The sequence below is a fragment of the Camelina sativa genome, chromosome 3, assembly GCF_030686135.1.
Source record: "Camelina sativa cultivar CO46 ecotype springtype chromosome 3, ASM3068613v1".
NCBI classification, from domain to species: domain Eukaryota; kingdom Viridiplantae; phylum Streptophyta; class Magnoliopsida; order Brassicales; family Brassicaceae; genus Camelina; species Camelina sativa.
Window position 1 is genome coordinate 4,428,176 of NC_141882.1, and position 17,172 is coordinate 4,445,347.

Consider the following 17,172-nt stretch of genomic DNA (forward strand, 5'->3'; position numbering starts at 1 on the left):
AACCAGGAGCTCGACTTTGATCTCCACCAATATTACTTTAGCTAGGAACCACGATTCATTTTACCTTGATTTTTTATTATTATTTTTATTAGCGTTTGCTTGTTTCCATTTAAGATTTGCATTTATAATTTGAAAACATTACTTTGGTTATATTAACATAATCGACAAGAAACTTAACGTTTAAACCCAAACACATGCCGTACGTAGAACAAAACCAGTAACACACAAACCATTCAAAACATTCTAGCAACTTTCATAACAATGATTAATTCAACATATTCCGAGTTTGTGATCAATTAACTAGCCACAACCAAACTTGGTTAACTAATTGAAACGTTCAGTGTATATGTCTGCCTGAAAAAAAAAAAAAATTAAGTACTATATATACAAATCATACTGGTAGAGCACTGGTAGTTTTTTTTTCATTTACTATGATCTAGTTGTAGATTGCATCCGTGTATTGATTGTTTCAATGTAAGAGCTGGTATGACATTCAAATCTTAACTAAAATCGTTGTAGTTGGGTTATATGAAAATGGAATTAGTTGACGAGTATTATATTCATTGCAATCTAATTGTGATTGACTGAAATTCTCATACGGTATGTCTTTGAAGTTGTCGACGATTTGTGTAATTAACGACGCAAATAAATAAGATTAGTATGACGAACGAAGGGTACTTTCGTCAATCCATACTCTGAAATTTTCAACGATTTGTATAATTAATGACGTAAATAATAAATAAGATGAAAATAAAACACAACAACCAAAAATGTTTTTCTTAAACAAAAATTGAAATTTTGGAGTTAGGTTTTAGTCGAAGCAGTGGTTTCGTTCTTTAGTTCTTCTCTTGTAAGGATGTCATCGGTTTTATGTTTGTAGGTGGCTGAAACTGGATCGACGAAGGTCCGCATGTAAGAACAGTTGATCTTGCGTGGCTTATCTCCAGTCGATTTCAAGGTTTTTCTTTGTCCCTAGGGTTTCTTGCTCTCATAGTTTGGTTGTTGAGGTGTTTGGGTAGTTATATTCGTGTCTTTGGTCGCGTTGGTATCTTGCTTGCGTCTCTGCTGGTCTGCTTTTGGTTTGGCTTCGATTGAGGTCTTTCCGGCTTTATTGGTGCTTCCGGCGTTAAATGTTCTATAGAGAAGTTTTGCGGGAGTCTCTCGTGCCTTTGTTCAATTATAGTGTTTAAGTTTCATTCTCTCCAAAATTTTTGCTCATCTTTAGATGTTTGCTTATGAGTTTGTTTTAATCAGAGTCCCTGTTTTTGGGACTTTGCTTCCCTCGTTTGGGCTAATGATTCTGGGTACATTTGGTAGTCCGCGGAATATTGTAATTTCAACTTATATCCTTACTCTTTATCAATAAAATCCAGATGACAAAAAAGAAAAAAAAAAACAAAAACAAAAACAAAAACTGAAAATTGAAAATGACAGAATCTGTAAAAGGTTCAAAGAAAAGTTCTTCCCTTTACCTTTTTTTTTAATCTCCTCGTCTTGCTAGCTTTGCTCTCGTGCCACTCTTTCAAAAAAGTCTCTTCTTTCTCGTTTGCTTCCTCTTTTAATTTGTAATCTCAGAAGAAGCAATCTCTCCTTGACTCAAGTTTCTATTTTTTTTTTTCAATCTCCGAGAAACCTTCAACTCTGTCTTGTCGTCTAGTCACATTTGAATTTTTTCCGAGGAGATTTTAGTCTCAGCTTCTTCTTCTTCTTCTTCCTATGCAATCGTCGTATGAATCTACTGAAATCGAGTAGAACATGGCGAATCGTGGTTATAACTTGCGTATCCTTTTATAGTCTTCTTTAGTGACATATACATTATTGGAAACTTAAACCTGAATACAAAAAGAAACAAACTTTAGAAAGGGAACTTGGGGAAGTTATACCACTGTAGCATTAGGGTTTATCTGCATTTGGTTTGGTGGTGGGGTTTTTATGTTCCTTCTTTTTTTTTTTTTTTTTGGTGGTAATTTGTTATTTAACAAGTTTGAATTTTTTCATGAAATTTCTTATGGGTTATAATCTCTACCTCTGTCATCTCAAAAACAAACGGAGATCAGATGATAGAAGACAAAAAAAAGACATTGCTTTTGGATTTTCTCTGTTTGTCTTTGATATTGATTTGTCTGTAATATAGCTATATCGGTTTGTTCTTGACTTTGATTATCGAAATTAGAGGAGTTTGTGGCACATTCTGGAAATGTGAATTGCCTAAGTATCGGAAAGAAGACATCACGTCTCCTTCTAACCGGTGGAGATGATTATAAGGTCAACCTTTGGTCTATCGGCAAGACCACTTCGCTAATGGTATGTAATTTCTCATTTCTCTCTTTTTGTAATTTCTTCATCTTCGTTGGTCTTCATCTGCATTTCAAAAGGTTTTGACTTTGTTCTTTTATAGCCATTACTTTTCTACATTTTGTCTAGGTAGAAGAAGAATGATGATATTTTCTTTCCCGTGTTGTTGGCAGAGTCTTTGTGGGCATACAAGCGCAGTTGACTCAGTAGCTTTCAACTCGAAAGAAGTTTTGGTGCTAGCTGGAGCTTCTTCAGGTGTGATAAAGCTGTGGGATCTACAAGAAGCAAAGAGTAAAGCTGATTGATTTCTCTTCTCATTTAATATCCCAGAGATTATATTAGAGGCACTGGTGATATTGTCTGGGGGAATTTTGAAGTACTGTGATTGATGGGTTTGTTTCAGATTATGAGGTCTAATATATTCATTCGTGCTCTTGAAGTGTAGTGGTTCGAGCTTTTACTGGACATAGAGCCAACTGTTCTGCTGTTGAGTTTCATCCATTTGGTGAATTTCTTGCATCCGGATCCAGTGACACAAATCTAAGAGTTTGGGATACCAGAAAGAAGGGGTGCATCCAAACATACAAGGGTCATAATCGTGGCATTACCACTATCAAGTTTAGTCCTGATGGTCGTTGGGTAGTTTCTGGAGGACTTGACAATGTTGTAAAGGTGAGAGTAGCAATATCAACAAGTGGAGCTTGTGTCATTGTTTTGTTCCCTAATGATTGTTCTTAACATTTTCCTTTTTATTGTTGTACTCATTAGGTATGGGATTTGACTGCTGGAAAGCTCTTGCATGAGTTTAAGTTTCATGAAGGACCTATCTGTTCCCTAGACTTCCATCCGCTTGAGTTTCTCCTAGCCACAGGTATGAGTTTTTGATTTTTCTTTTTAGGCGTTTTGGGGCTAAAGTGGTGGCAGCATGATAGTTTCCTATTTTACATCCACAAGGCTTGTTTTGAGGTTTTCTGACTTCATATACTGCCCTTTCGCATTCAGGTTCTGCTGACAGGACTGTGAAATTCTGGGATTTGGAAACGTTTGAACTGATTGGATCTACTAGACCAGAGGTACCTGACCTTGTCTTTTGTTATTAATCTGTCTGTCTTGATTTAGCATTTGGTTCACTATTGTCAACCTTCTTCCTGCCACGTGGTGTCCATTTTTTCACAGGCTACTGGAGTTCGTGCAATCACTTTTCATCCAGATGGGCAAACTCTTTTCTGTGGATTGGATGATGCCTTAAAGGTTTTGACTGTCTTTGTGAATTGTGATCAACTATACAACTTAGGTTATGTCCAGAGGCAAATATTGATACCATAAGTTCATGCTCATAATGCAGGTTTATTCATGGGAACCAGTGATTTGCCGGGATGGTGCTGATATGGGATGGTCAACACTTGGTGACTTATGCATCAATGGAGGAAAGTTCATTGGTTGTTCATATTACCGAAATTCTATTGGGATTTGGGTCTCAGATATATCGGTATGTAACCTAATGTGATTGTCCATACCTATGTGAAAAATGAAACTTGAACGTTTTAAACAAGACTGCGTTAATTTCCTTTTTCCTTTTGTTTTATGCAGCAACTTGAGCCATATGAAGCTGGATCTGAGGATAAGAAAGGAAGCATGGTGAAAAGATTCAGTCTCTTGGATGATCAGTCGTCAGAGAGAATGGGAAGTGGTCCAAGGTGCAGTTCATCCCCAGATTATGAGACAAGAGAGATAAAGAACATATATGTTGACTGTGAGTGAATGTTAATTTTGCTTTTACGCTCTTGTTCTTTCAAGTTTGGTATGACGGATCTATGCTAGACCTCCATCTGTCAGTATAAATTACATCTGATGTGAGAGGGTTATATAGTTTGCTATCTTGGCACCTGAATGAATGCTTGAAAAAGTTATTTGACTTAGTCAGAAGTGTTCTTAATGTAGACATTTGCAACTGTAGTAGGAACTCTTGTGATCAGCAACAAAGAAAGGTATCTAGACTTTAAGCTTGTTGTCACAAATATAATGCCATGGAATTCTTTGTTTATACCTTACTGCATGAAACAAAGTAGTCTTTACTCTTTAGACTATACTTGGTGAAAATGGCATGTGACTTTTTGGCTTTGGCTATGATGTTCGTTTATGGACCAGATCATAATTTTTCTATGTCATTCACTTATGTGTGCTCATTCCTTATGTTTTGTCTGATTTGAACTCTCTTTGTTTAAAGCCACAGGTGGAAATTTGAATGTTGCGCAAAATACAGGATCTCTGAAAGTGACATTGCCTTTGGAATCAGGAAAAGTAGCTACTATGGCGAGTGAGAAGCAGGATGCAACATATTTTGGACAAACAGGAGATAAGTATTCTAGTATGCGTAGTGTTGTATCTCGGGATAGTGATTGTGGAGAGGAATCTTCTTGTCCAGAAAGGGAATCTATCACTTTCTCAAGAACTAAATCGGGTATGTTGCTAGGACCAGCTCATGTAAGAAAGGCGCTAGCAAAGTTTGAAAATTCAAAGGAGTCCGTGGTTGTTCAATCCAGAACTCGAAAGAACAGCGGATTGGATGTTCAAGAGGAGCCACACACTCAAAGTGTGTTCCTTTCAGAACAGAGTGGTAGTAAACCATTTGATGCGGAAGAGTCTACCATCAAGGGTATTACAGACAAGTTTGAAAAAGTTTTATCATCGGAATCACCAACTGATGAAACGAATCGTAGATTCCCTATTCTCAGACTTAATTTTAATTAAACTTTAGCTGTCACATATTTAATTTATCTTAGAAAATCTCTGCAACCTTGCCTCAGGTATGCTTCTTAAACCACCTCGTGTACAAAGGTCATCGAATAGCGAGTATCATGAGTCAAGACGAGCAATATCTGTTGATTCTGGGACTTCTGATAACAACAAAAGTGGGTTGGAGCACTCTAGAGACCGTGACTTGCCTACAGGTAAAAACTTATGTAAAGAGGATTCAAAATCGAAATGACTAATTGAGCATTTTCTGCTAAGAAAGTGTGATTGGCTTCGTGTTTTGCACTCTGTCAAATAGAATAGAATTGAATTTACTTCAAATTGTTCATCATCTGTAGTCTGTTATGGTTCACTTACTTGGTTTTGCGGAAACAATCAATTACTAATTGGTTGGCATAAAAATTTCTTTCATGTAGACACTGAACACCCTGGAGGCAGCAGAGAATTAAATCCCATGAAGATTGTTGGAGGAGGTTAGGAGTTCAGAACTATTTATGTTTTTGTTTTTCTTTGGTAACCATTTAAGTTGGCTGGTTATAGTTTCCCTTTAAATTTTTATGTTTGCAGTCAAAGTTGTCTCAGGGAGGACACGCTCGTTGGTTGAGAAGTTTGAGAGAGGAGAAAAAAGTACTCATACCGAAGCAGCCAGTACCACCATAGCTCAAAACAGTAATGCGGTGCAGGAAGATCCGCATACAACATCAAGACAGACAGGACAAACTGCTGTAATATCAACACGACGAGCTAGGAGTACTCCAGCCAGAGTAATGCCTATTGTTCTCAATCGGGATAGTAACATGACATCTAATGAGCCTCCTTTAACACAACCAGCTAGGACATCTTCCGTTCCAGTGATATTCAGTCAAGCTACTAGTGTCACATATGATGAGCCTTCTGTAACATTAACACAACAATCTAGAACTTCTCCATCCCGGAGATTGCCTGTGACAATCAATCAGGCGACAAATAACGCATCTAATGAGGCTTCTGTAACATCAAGGCGACCACGCAGGACTTCTTCAGCACGAGTAAAGCATACGTCACTCAGTCAGGCAATGGACATGACATCTAATGAGTTTCCTGTAACATCATCACGTCCATCTAGGATTTCTCCAGCCCGTGTAATGCCCACAAAACTAAATCAGTCTGATTATGTGACATCTGATACATCCCATATAGCATCCAGGCACCGAGTTAGTCCAACTCAAATGCTGGCTACACCAACTGTGATTGATCAGGTGGCCGATATGGCGCTGGATGAGACACATGTAGCACAAATACAACCAGCTTGCGAGAACTTACCGCAGGTACGTTGTAATGATTAGCCGTAGCAACTAGGGTGACAGTTTTTTTTCCTTGAAAGAGTATTGTATGACAGACGTAATCAATTTTTTTGGTTTGTGCAGAAGGAAGAGCCTCAAATATCTGAAAGTGAAAAAGATAGTGAAATCACTGATACTCTAATGCAAACTCATGATGAGTTCTTAAGCACTCTTCAATCGAGGTTGGCGAAGTTACAAGTAAGCATTCTTGTTTCTTTTCTGTTATTTTTCCTGACCATTATTTGTTGTAGTATTAATTTGCAAGTGGTTGACTTCTCAACATGTAGATTGTAAGACATTTTTGGGATCGTAACGATGTTAAAGGTGCCATCGGTGCATTGAGAAAGCTGACAGATCAGTCTGTGAGTATCTCAGATTCTCAGTAGATTACTTTTTCTTTGATGTTTGGATGTTTAGATAAGCTAACTCATAGATACCGGGACAGGTTCAAGCAGATGTGATCAGTATTCTAACCGACAAAATAGAAATTCTCACATTGGATATGTTTTCTCAATTGGTTCCTGTCCTCACAAGCTTATTGGGTAGCAGGACAGAGAGGTAAACATATTTTATGGTAATTCCACCTTAGAACATATTTTTCTGCGGTTGAGCTGTAACGCAGTAAGACCGATTTGCTGATAAATATTGTCAGTTCAAATGGTAAAATCATTAGTCCTCCGGTTTTATGACAGAGGAAAGAAGAAACAGATTCTTATCGACTCATGCATTTTATCTGTTGTATTGTTAAATCTGAGATAGTTGCATGATTGTGCAGGCCGGTAAATGTCTCCTTGGATATGCTCTTGAAACTTGTAGCAGTGTTCGGTACAGTTATACGCTCAACTGTCTCAGCTCCACGAATTGTCGGCGTTGATCTTCATGCAGATGAAAGGTACTCGAGTTCACGCCTCTCTCTGGAACTACAAGTAGTTTGCTAAGTTATTTCTCATTTACCAAGAAAAGGAAATAAACCACAATATTGCAGGCTACAAATCTGCCAATTATGTTCTGCGGGATTGCACAAGATTCAAAGGATTCTTCCAGTTCTCGCAAGGTAAACATCCTAAGCATCCTGCTTTCATCAACTTCTTAATGAATAGTTTTGGCGGATTCGTTTGCTTATTTCCCTTGTGTCGGCTCTCTTTCCTTCGGTCTGAATACAGAAGAGGCGGTCTAATAACTAGAAAGGCTCAAGAACTAAACCTAGTTCTTCAAGAGCCATAGCCACAGGCAAAACCATCAATAATCATATAACTGCTCGGCAAGTGGTTGTAATGTACATTGACAAGAAGCGTCTTGTGTCCAATCTCACCGAGGTTTTTATATATACGGATTCATATATCATAGAGAGAGGCAGAGTCTTCTGCTGCTGCCTGCAGCCTGCAGGAAGGAGCTATATAGTCCCAGAAGAAATACTTGGAAGCTAATGGTTGTTGTAAATCATTTTTTGGCCTAAGTAGCTTCAATTCTTGATTTGTTGTTATTCCGTGGAACTGCAACTCATATTGATGTAATTCTAAGTTTAGTTTCCTAACTGATGATGTGCTAATGCCTGCCTTAGCAATGGGTTTGTGTAGTCTTCTTATTTGTCTAATATATATTCTACAACTTAACTGGTAATTCATATTCTATAAACTTTTGACACACAAAACAACAATTTGCAATATGCAATTGTATATATCAATCAGCATTTACGTAATTGACAGCCAAAATGGTAGCTCTAACCGAACCAATCGCTATGTGTTGTGTAGTGTCATTTTCCATTATACTTTTGTCCTTTGGTAACAACTAACAACTAACAAAAGAGGGGACACCTTGCATTAATATTTCAGTAATTGCTTAACAGTGGGGTAAATTAACAAGTTTATGCCGTTGTACATTCTTTTAATCAATTGAAAGCGTTACAACTCTTCCATTTTGGGTTATTCGAAAACATTAGTCTTACCTTTTCACCACTTTGGGGTTTTCTTTAATCACTAACGTCTTACATGAGTTTTATTTATGATAAAAGTCACCTGTTAACCATATAAATATCTTTGACAAACTTGCAAACTTTGTAATTCTTTTCCTTACTAACTAAAAATTATAAACTCCTCACACGTTTGAGAAGGATTTAGTCTTAACATTTTAACCCTTTCGTTGTTTTGGGAATTTTTTTCAAACTTTTTTCTTATTTGTTTTAATATTTGATGCTACCTGAGTACCTTCTTCTATGTTACAATCATATGTTAAACGTACAAACAAACAAATATATAAAGTATATAAATCATAATCCAAGCGTTGATTGCTCAACTATGGAGCGATGTTTATCCAAACGTTACATTATTTAAAATTCAATAATCATACTATAATCAAACCGAAGAATATCCAAATCGAACCGAAAATTGTTTGAAATTTAGAAAATATTTCGGTAAAAGAATGAATCTAAACAGTATCTAGACGAAACGAAAACAATCTACAAAAAAAAAAAAAAAAAAGTGAAAACGTAAAGAAGAATTAGGAATGAGCATCTGTATAAGCAAGCAAGTCGCATAGGTTGCAGAAACCAAGAAGAAGAAAACTTATTGGGTTTTGGAGTTGCGTAAGGAGTAAAACTACAGACACTCTTGTCTCATTGAAGTAATTGTAACATTATGGAAGAACGCAAAACATGTAAAATTGTTTTTTTTAATATTTTTTTATTTTTTTGACAACTAATATTTATTAGTTAGTTTTATTTTCTACTATATCAAAATTTTCACAACTGTAAATCAGATCTCTATCTATAACTGTCTAGTTTTTAATACATAGAAAACAAAAATCCTTTATTTAAATTTTGTTTCAAAAGGTAAAACATCATTTATTATCTGTATAAACACATATTCCATAATTATAAAATATAAATATCAGATATTATTATGATAAGAAGATAATAAGAGAGAGTATACAAAAAGTCTATCAGTATTAGGTGGAGAAGAATCCAAAAAATTTCAAAAGTAAGTAAGATTATCTTATCTTATTTGTTGTCAACCTTCTAAAAAGTATTTGACATATAGGAGAGAGTAGGAGGACACGAGTCGAGCTGCTAACTTTAATACAGTATAAAAGATATTTTTTTTTGCTTTTATATTTATATTTATTTCTTTATCTAGTTATTATTATTTGACTCTTATTAGTTACTATTATTATGCTGTTAACCCGATTCATTAAGCAAAAAAATATCTGTTATATTAGGTTTTAGTTTTGTTTCGTATCAATATAGATCGAAAGATAACAGAAACTAATAATCGTATTCGTGGCTATAAAAATATCCCCCAAATAATTTGGTCCTCCTTCCTTTCATGCAAAGCAAAACACAAATCAAAAACTCTTCTTCTCTCTTTCTTCTTCCCGAGCTTGGCTTCTCTTGTCTTGTTCTACTTTTTCATTTACACAGAGTGATTCTGCATGCTTCAGGTTTTCTGAATTTTCCATCTCCTTCTCTGTTTTATTATTTGTTTTATAGGGGTCTCTAAATTTGTGTCTCTTGTAACTAAAGATCCTATCTTTCTGACACAAATCAGTTTCATCATTTTGACTTTTGTCGATTTTAAATCCGCTATTAGGAACCAAGACTCTGTATTTTCTCGCAAACAAAAGAGAGAGAGGTTTTGCAATATATATTAGTATTCCGTTTCTTATTTAGCTTGTCAATAAATTTTTTGTAATCAATGAGAGCTTTTTTAAAAATCCTCGTGTAACTTACTCTGCGTTAGATCTAAAAACAATTAATTATTTTTTTCCTTTTTTTTTCTTGTTAAAAAAATTTGCTTAGCCGCTTCGCTTTCTCGGGTCCCAGGTGATTTTCGTCGTCTTCTTAGGTAGAGCTTCTTTTGTAACACAACCTGAGAGAAGCTCATCTCTCTTGCTTCTGCTGTTTTTATGCATTCAATTGCTTAGTGTGTAATATTAGTAGTTCTCTTTTTTGTAATGTTGGTTCTAAATGTGATTCCTTTTCTTGTGTATATTCAGACTGAGATAAGTCACATGCATGGTCTTTAAATAAATCAGTCTCTTGTTCTCTGTTCTTGAGAGAGAACACAAAGGCAGTTTGGAGTCTGGTGAGTTTTCTGATTCTTGAAAGATTTTAAAAATCCCTGCCAAAAACTAGTCTTTTTAGGTTGAATTTGGTTTCTTTAATTCTGTAGCTGATAGATAATGGAACATGGTTTGCCGTCTATGAAGTCGATCAAATCACTGAAGTCACTTGTTAAAAAAAGAACCAATTCTCAAGAAGTGGTACAATTAGCTTTGTTTCACTATTTGAATAACCTCAGATTATGTTCCGGATTCTAACTGTATAGCTTTGAATCCGGGTGTGTAAAACTGCAGAGTAAATCAGGGTGGAAAATGAAGCCCTTTATAGCTCTCATGTGTACAGCACTTTTGATCTTTTGGTATAAAACCACAAATATTCAGTTTGAACGAACTGAGGTAATAATAATGTTGGAACCAATTTCTATCTGTCTGATCTCTTTGGATGTTGCCATTTGATTATTTGATTAGTTAACTCTTTTCTTACTTCCACACTGTTGTTTCAGATAGAAGAAACTGATTATCCTTTTGACATGGCAACGGTAACGTTTTCGTCTTGTACTCTTGATTTGTTACGTATTTACCTGTTTGATATGTAAAGTTCACTTGTTGGATGGTGTTCAGGAATCTGAAGGAATTGACAATAAATTAAAAGGCTTGCCTCAGGGAATCATACAGCCTAGATCAGATCTTGAACTAAAGCCTCTTTGGTCTAGAAGTAGTCTGAGGTCAAAGGTTAGAGGCACCAAGAATCGCAGGATATGTAATAGAAGATCTCTGTAGCTAGAGGAGTTTCTGATGTTTTGTTTGTGATTGTTAACACAGGGTGTCGAAATGACTAACCGTAACTTGTTGGCAATACCCGTAGGAATTAAGCAAAAGGGTAATGTTGACGCTCTTGTAAAGAAGGTATTTGGAATCTTTGCTTGAGTTGATCTTTATCCTAAGCATTGAAGAAACAGATACCTCTTAACAGAAAAGCTCTTGTGTCTCAGTTTCTTCCGGCGAATTTTACGATTGTTCTTTTCCATTATGATGGAAATATGGATAAATGGCGGGATCTAGCGTGGAGTTCAAAAGCCATTCATATAGTTGCACAAAACCAGACTAAATGGTAGTTATCTTCCTCACTCTCTCTTCTCCATTGTTCTGCTTCCTCATTTAATGCATCCATCTCTGAAGAAGATTACATAGAAACAATGTTAATGTTCAACTGTGTAACATTCTTGATTTTAGGTGGTTTGCGAAACGATTTCTCCATCCGGATGTTGTATCGATTTATGATTATATTTTTCTTTGGGACGAGGATCTTGGAGTAGAGAACTTCAATCCAGAGAGGTTAAATTTGTTTTTCCTAACCTACTCTATACTCTATAGTCCTTTTACTACAAGGAATCATGAGCGTCAGAAAACTAAGTGACACTATTTTTCTGCAGGTATTTGAAGATAGTTAAATCAGTGGGACTGGAGATATCTCAACCTGCTTTGGACCATAACTCGACTGAAATACACCATAAGATCACACTCCGTTCTAGAACAAAGAAATTTCACAGGTTAAAGATGTTCATTTAGGAGAGTGTTGGTTCTTTTTGTTTTCAATGCATTTGGTACTTATTATTAACATGATGTTTAAAAAACGCAGGAGGGTTTACATCAACAGAGGCACTAAAAGGTGTTCTAATACTAGTGCAGATCCTCCTTGCACAGGGTAATGTTTTGGTTGGCCATGTAATAAATAATGTTGGCTATGTATACAGTAGATATTAATACATTTTGCTCTGTTTCCTCTGTTTGTAGATTCGTTGAAGGAATGGCTCCGGTGTTTTCGAAAGCTGCTTGGTTTTGCACTTGGAATCTTATACAGGTAAGTTTCACCTGCGGTTGTTTATCTAGAAGTTAACTGACCAATTAGTAATTTTTCATTTGCGGACATTTTGGCTTTTGATTTTTGTAGAATGATTTGGTTCATGGATGGGGAATGGATATGAAACTTGGCTATTGCGCACAGGTAATCTTGTATTCTTCATAAACCACAAATTCTCATTCAGTATATGTGGTACTAATGATCTTTTTGCAATGAACAAACTAGTCCTTGTAGCTCTAAGAGCTCAGTTCTAGTTCTGAAATATGCATAGTTTGGCCTTTCTTATCATATTGCCTTTTAATTCATGATCCGGTTTGAATGCTGTAGGGAGACCGGACGAAAAACGTAGGGATTGTAGATAGCGAGTATATCTTTCACCAAGGCATTCAAACGTTAGGTGAAAGTGTTCATTCTGAGAAGAAGGTATAATCTTTAGACAGTGAATATATAAAAAAGCACTTGTTTTGATCCGGAGATGACCAAACAATTTTCTAGTATAACCGTTGTTTTATAATATTGGCAGACCACAGCTCGTGATGTTGGCACCAAGGTAAGTCTTATCGACGCAAAAACATTCTCCATTTCCAATTCTTTTGGTCTATAATAACTAAAAGAGTGCTCGCTCACCTTTATGATATAATCTTTTGTGTCCATATTAATTTAAAGAGACAAGGCCATACAACCTTTGATTCAAGAACCGAGGTGAGTTAATAGACGAACTCTCGATCAAGTTCTTTTTTGTTATGTGTTCAATAAACAGGGAAAGCTTAGCATATTAGTGTTTGTGTCATTTGGTGAAACTGAGTAGATAAGGAGACAGTCAACGTGGGAGCTTCAAACGTTTAAAGAAAGATGGAACAGAGCGGTTGAGGAAGACAAGAACTGGATAGATCCGTCGGCATCAAGCTCGATGGCGACGAAAAGGAAGAGTAACGGTAATAACAGAAGATTAAGGCGTGGTGGTGGTAGTAGTCACCGAGCAAAGCATAAGAGAAGTCAAGAGACATCAACAACACACAAATAGCAAAAGAAGGATTTTTTATACACACATAGATAATGTTTTCTTCATCTCATTAGTTTAATAATGTTATTAATTTACTATTAGAAATTTCCTTAGTTAGGATATAAGATATAGCTTTCTTTGAATTGGTTCATATTGAGATATTATAAAAATCTCTCATGTCCATTTTAATCTTCATCACTCAATTAGTTCTAAATCAAATAAAAGTGTCACTTCTCCCTTAACAGAACCAATCATACAAATGAAAAGGTCTTTGAAGTTAAAAGAATAATTAAAAAAAAAAAAAAAAAAAAAAGTATTTTTACTTAGGCAAAGTCAATTTCCAAGTGAGAGACTTGGTTGGACCAGAAACTATATAAAATGAAGATGTGATGTAGACTCAAAAGCTCACTTTTTCAAACCTACAATTATACTACACTTCAATTTAAATATCTCTTTCCACTGCACTTTTTGAGTTCTCTATTTGTGAAACCTCCTCACATGGAAACGTTGACAAATTGTAGATAAGTACTAGAATTGAAATTTTAAAATTTACTGGATTAATAAGAAAACCCAATTAAAAGCACTTGTTTGACTGAAAAAAAAATAATTAAATATAAAATTTAAAATGTCTATAGATTATAGTTAACCATTCCTTTTATCAATTTTTCTTTTTATTTTTAAAAAAGAAGATAATATTAACAAAAAAGGAATAATGAGAAATTACTTAAGTAAAATAAAAAAATTCAGGAAGGTGAAAACTGAAAAGCTGTATGTATATATGATTTGTAAATCTTTTTTTTTTTTTTTTTTGGACAAATATGATTTGTAAATCTTTTCTTCTTCTTTTCTTCGTTACAAAGTTTCAGTGTTAATAAGAGATCTGAAATTGATTTTTTTTTTACTTCACAAGTTTGTGATCTTTGTGATATCACTCGAGAGATAAGTTTGTTGGTAACCATGGCTGGTCGCTACGATCGGAACCCTTTTGACGAACAAGATGAAGTCAATCCTTTTGCTGTAAGCCCTCATCCTTTTCTCCGATTTAATCAAATTCGATGGCTTCGTTCGCTCTGAGTTATCGAATTGTTCGCGTAGTCGAATTCTTTCTTAGGGTTTATCTTTTGGGGTTTTTTCCCCTAGTGTGTGTGTGTGTGTGTATGTTTGCTTCACTTGGGGCTATCTATGTCTCTTGATTTATCCGCTCTTTTGTTTGATAAATCTCGACAATGTAATCCAAATTTCTTGAAATTTTTCTAATTTCTGAAACTATGGATTCTGTTATGGCAACTCTTTTGTTGTTTTCTCTTTGATTCTGAAAATCGTGTTGGTGTGTATGGTCATTGTTTGTTCTACATTCGTTTAGAATCCTGGGAGTGTTCCTGCTGCTTCGAATTCCAAACTATCACCTTTGCCTCCGGAACCTGCTGGTTTTGGTTATGGTCGTACCGTTGACATTCCTCTTGACAGACCGGGCTCTGGTACACAGGTTTGATTGACTATAGACTTGACATTGTTCTTTTTTTTTTTTTTGTGATTTTAGTGGATATGAGAATTAGTTTGAATGATTTTTCCTTCTTTCATTGTTGGTGGTGGGTATACAGGATTTGAAGAAGAAAGAAAAGGAGCTCCAAGCCAAAGAAGCTGAGCTTAGACGACGAGAACAGGTGAAAACTTTAACTCAAGCTTCACCCTTTATAGAGTTCCTGATGATATTTCGTTTTGTAAAAGTGGCATCTTTTAAAACTTTTTTTTGAAGGTGTTTTGTGTATCTTTTGTTTTCAGTTGATGATTTCTTTTGCTTCTGTGTAGGATGTGAAGCGGAAAGAGGATGCTGCTGCACGAGGTACTTATCTTTTAATAGTTTAGGCGAACATTTACCTTTTTTCTCCACCTGTTGCAGTACTGTTACTTGAAGGATTTGAATGCAGTGTTAAATTTAACCTATGATATGTGTCTCTGTTGGTTGGATTCATAGTTTTACTTGCCTATATATAGCTATATGATTTTGCCCTTATATTACCTCTCTTTGTAGCTGGAATTGTTATCGAGGCGAAGAACTGGCCACCCTTCTTCCCACTTATCCATCATGACATTGCAAATGAAATTCCGGTTCGTCTACAAAGGCTACAGTATATTGCATTTGCAACATATTTGGGTACGTATATATAGTCTTACTTGGAGAGTGAGGACTTTGCCCAAACGCTCTTAATTTCACTTCACTTATATGGGTTAAATAAGAAAATTGTAAGATAATAATGTTTTACTCGGGTGTGTCCATGTCCAACAGGGTTGGTTCTTGCACTTTTCTGGAATATCATCGCCGTTACTACAGCTTGGATCAAAGGAGAAGGTCTCTTCGTGTTCTCTTTCACATGTCAAATAGTCCTTGTTTGCAAGCCAGCTCCTCAGTTAAATGGGCCTTTTCTGCATATTTTACAGCTTTGGGTTTTGCTATATTTTTTCAGGAGTAACAATTTGGCTTCTCGCTGTTATTTACTTCATATCGGGTGTCCCAGGAGGCTATGTGTTATGGTATCGGCCTCTCTACCGTGCCTTCAGGTTCTTATTTTTCCATCCCTAGCCCCACTAATTTTGTGTATAAATGGAGGAAAGTGTTCATAGTATATATACTTTCCCACATTCTCTTACTCAATGTTTCCTTTGTTTTGAATCCCTGCAGAAGTGATAGTGCATTCAGCTTTGGATGGTTTTTCTTGTTCTACATGGTGAGTCCCTAGTTTATTGCTGATTTTAGTGACAGATCATCTGCATAGTTCTTAACAGACTTAAGTAATACTTGCTTTCTGGACACAGCTCCACATACTTTTCTGCGTCTTTGCTGCAGTTGCTCCTCCTATTGTCTTCAAAGGAAAATCACTTGCGTAAGTTTCCTCAAAGCTTTAAAAGACATCTAAGGTTAACACAGTTAATAGTTAATGGGATCAAGTGTCTAATGATCTTCAAATTTACAGGGGCATACTACCTGCTATAGATGTGCTGAGCGCTCAAGCACTGGTCGGGGTAAGCCCATTTCATCCCTTGATCTTTCGGCTGCAACCCTAAATCTTGTCTGAATGTAGAGGCTCCTGATCATACAATCACTCATCTATGTTCTCTGCTTTTCATTTTTAACAGATCTTCTACTTCATCGGGTTTGGGTTATTCTGCCTTGAATCAGTGGTCAGCATCTGGGTCATTCAGGTCTCTTTCCCAATCTCTAAACTGATAAGACTCAATCTCTAGATCAATATAGTTTCCAAGGTAAAAAAACTCTTTTAACATTTGAATTGGCCATTTGGTTTCTGCAGCAAGTATACATGTACTTCAGAGGAAGCGGGAAAGCGGATGAGTTGAGACGGGATGCTGCAAGAGGAGCCATGAGAGCTGCCATATGATGCAAATCTAATTGAAATCATCTCTTCTGAAGCATTGGTTTTTTTCTTGAGCTTTTTTTTTTGTGTTTTCGTCAGCTGTTCTTAAAAGTAGTGAAAGTAAAAGCTCATGTATAAAAATGTGTTTTGAGTTCAGATTTGTTAAACAAATGCAGACTAGTCATTGTTTATTGATACTTGTTATATATGACTCAAAAATATATGGGAGTCTTGTTACTAATTGCTATGAATCGTGTTATCCACCTAATCTTTCTTGTTAACTATATTTTTCCCTCCATAACTTTGAAGTGTGACCCTACTCTTATTTCTCACGTGAATTTTGTTGTCTGGTTAGACAGGAAACTACATTTTATTAATTTAACTTTCGGTTAATGCATTATGCATCGAGTTCACAAAAGATATGTAAGCTTTTTTGGATTTAGGCACGTGAATTTAGTGCAAAATGGCACTTGTATTAGAGTATAACTATTAAATCACGGAGCACTTTAG

General features: G+C 35.8%; 3 protein-coding genes across 14 annotated transcripts; all 3 read left to right on the plus strand.

The window, feature by feature from the left end:
- The first annotated feature begins 1,455 nt into the window (after positions 1 to 1,455).
- LOC104769809 (katanin p80 WD40 repeat-containing subunit B1 homolog KTN80.1-like) lies at positions 1,456 to 8,022 on the plus strand. 7 transcript variants are annotated; one of them, XM_010494148.3, is made up of 19 exons: positions 1,456 to 1,780; positions 2,174 to 2,304; positions 2,469 to 2,586; positions 2,741 to 2,967; positions 3,064 to 3,166; positions 3,298 to 3,368; positions 3,472 to 3,546; positions 3,641 to 3,784; positions 3,886 to 4,048; positions 4,529 to 5,011; positions 5,103 to 5,246; positions 5,466 to 5,522; positions 5,617 to 6,356; positions 6,456 to 6,569; positions 6,659 to 6,733; positions 6,817 to 6,929; positions 7,147 to 7,263; positions 7,357 to 7,425; positions 7,535 to 8,022. In XM_010494148.3, the coding sequence occupies exons 1-19, from the start codon at positions 1,756 to 1,758 to the stop codon at positions 7,593 to 7,595; spliced, it is 3,030 nt and encodes a 1,009-aa protein (XP_010492450.2). In that variant the 5' UTR covers positions 1,456 to 1,755; the 3' UTR covers positions 7,596 to 8,022. The 7 variants fall into 7 exon arrangements, with proteins under 7 accessions (XP_010492450.2, XP_087355110.1, XP_010492433.2 ...); XM_087498984.1 differs by having other exon boundaries at positions 1,471 to 1,780; positions 2,736 to 2,967; XM_010494131.3 differs by having other exon boundaries at positions 1,471 to 1,780; positions 4,523 to 5,011.
- A 1,356-nt stretch (positions 8,023 to 9,378) lies between these two features.
- Positions 9,379 to 13,515, plus strand: LOC104769846 (uncharacterized). Of its 6 annotated transcripts, XM_010494168.3 has the most exons (18): positions 9,379 to 9,806; positions 10,165 to 10,210; positions 10,362 to 10,450; positions 10,538 to 10,628; positions 10,722 to 10,823; positions 10,931 to 10,966; positions 11,049 to 11,159; positions 11,250 to 11,333; positions 11,420 to 11,538; positions 11,661 to 11,762; positions 11,861 to 11,977; positions 12,067 to 12,132; positions 12,222 to 12,288; positions 12,379 to 12,432; positions 12,616 to 12,711; positions 12,812 to 12,838; positions 12,955 to 12,990; positions 13,097 to 13,515. In XM_010494168.3, the coding sequence occupies exons 4-18, from the start codon at positions 10,548 to 10,550 to the stop codon at positions 13,310 to 13,312; spliced, it is 1,314 nt and encodes a 437-aa protein (XP_010492470.1). In that variant the 5' UTR covers positions 9,379 to 9,806; positions 10,165 to 10,210; positions 10,362 to 10,450; positions 10,538 to 10,547; the 3' UTR covers positions 13,313 to 13,515. The 6 variants fall into 6 exon arrangements, with proteins under 6 accessions (XP_010492470.1, XP_010492476.1, XP_087355132.1 ...); XM_087499006.1 differs by lacking the exon at positions 10,538 to 10,628 and having other exon boundaries at positions 9,505 to 9,806; XM_010494159.3 differs by lacking the exon at positions 10,165 to 10,210 and having other exon boundaries at positions 9,515 to 9,806.
- A 370-nt stretch (positions 13,516 to 13,885) lies between these two features.
- Positions 13,886 to 16,903, plus strand: LOC104769869 (secretory carrier-associated membrane protein 5). The gene is made up of 12 exons (XM_087508350.1): positions 13,886 to 14,308; positions 14,655 to 14,777; positions 14,893 to 14,955; positions 15,101 to 15,134; positions 15,324 to 15,446; positions 15,579 to 15,641; positions 15,757 to 15,850; positions 15,972 to 16,017; positions 16,106 to 16,173; positions 16,264 to 16,312; positions 16,427 to 16,492; positions 16,600 to 16,903. Exons 1-12 carry the CDS (start codon positions 14,249 to 14,251, stop codon positions 16,684 to 16,686), a joined length of 876 nt encoding a protein of 291 aa, XP_087364476.1. The 5' UTR covers positions 13,886 to 14,248; the 3' UTR covers positions 16,687 to 16,903.
- The last annotated feature ends 269 nt before the right edge of the window (positions 16,904 to 17,172 follow it).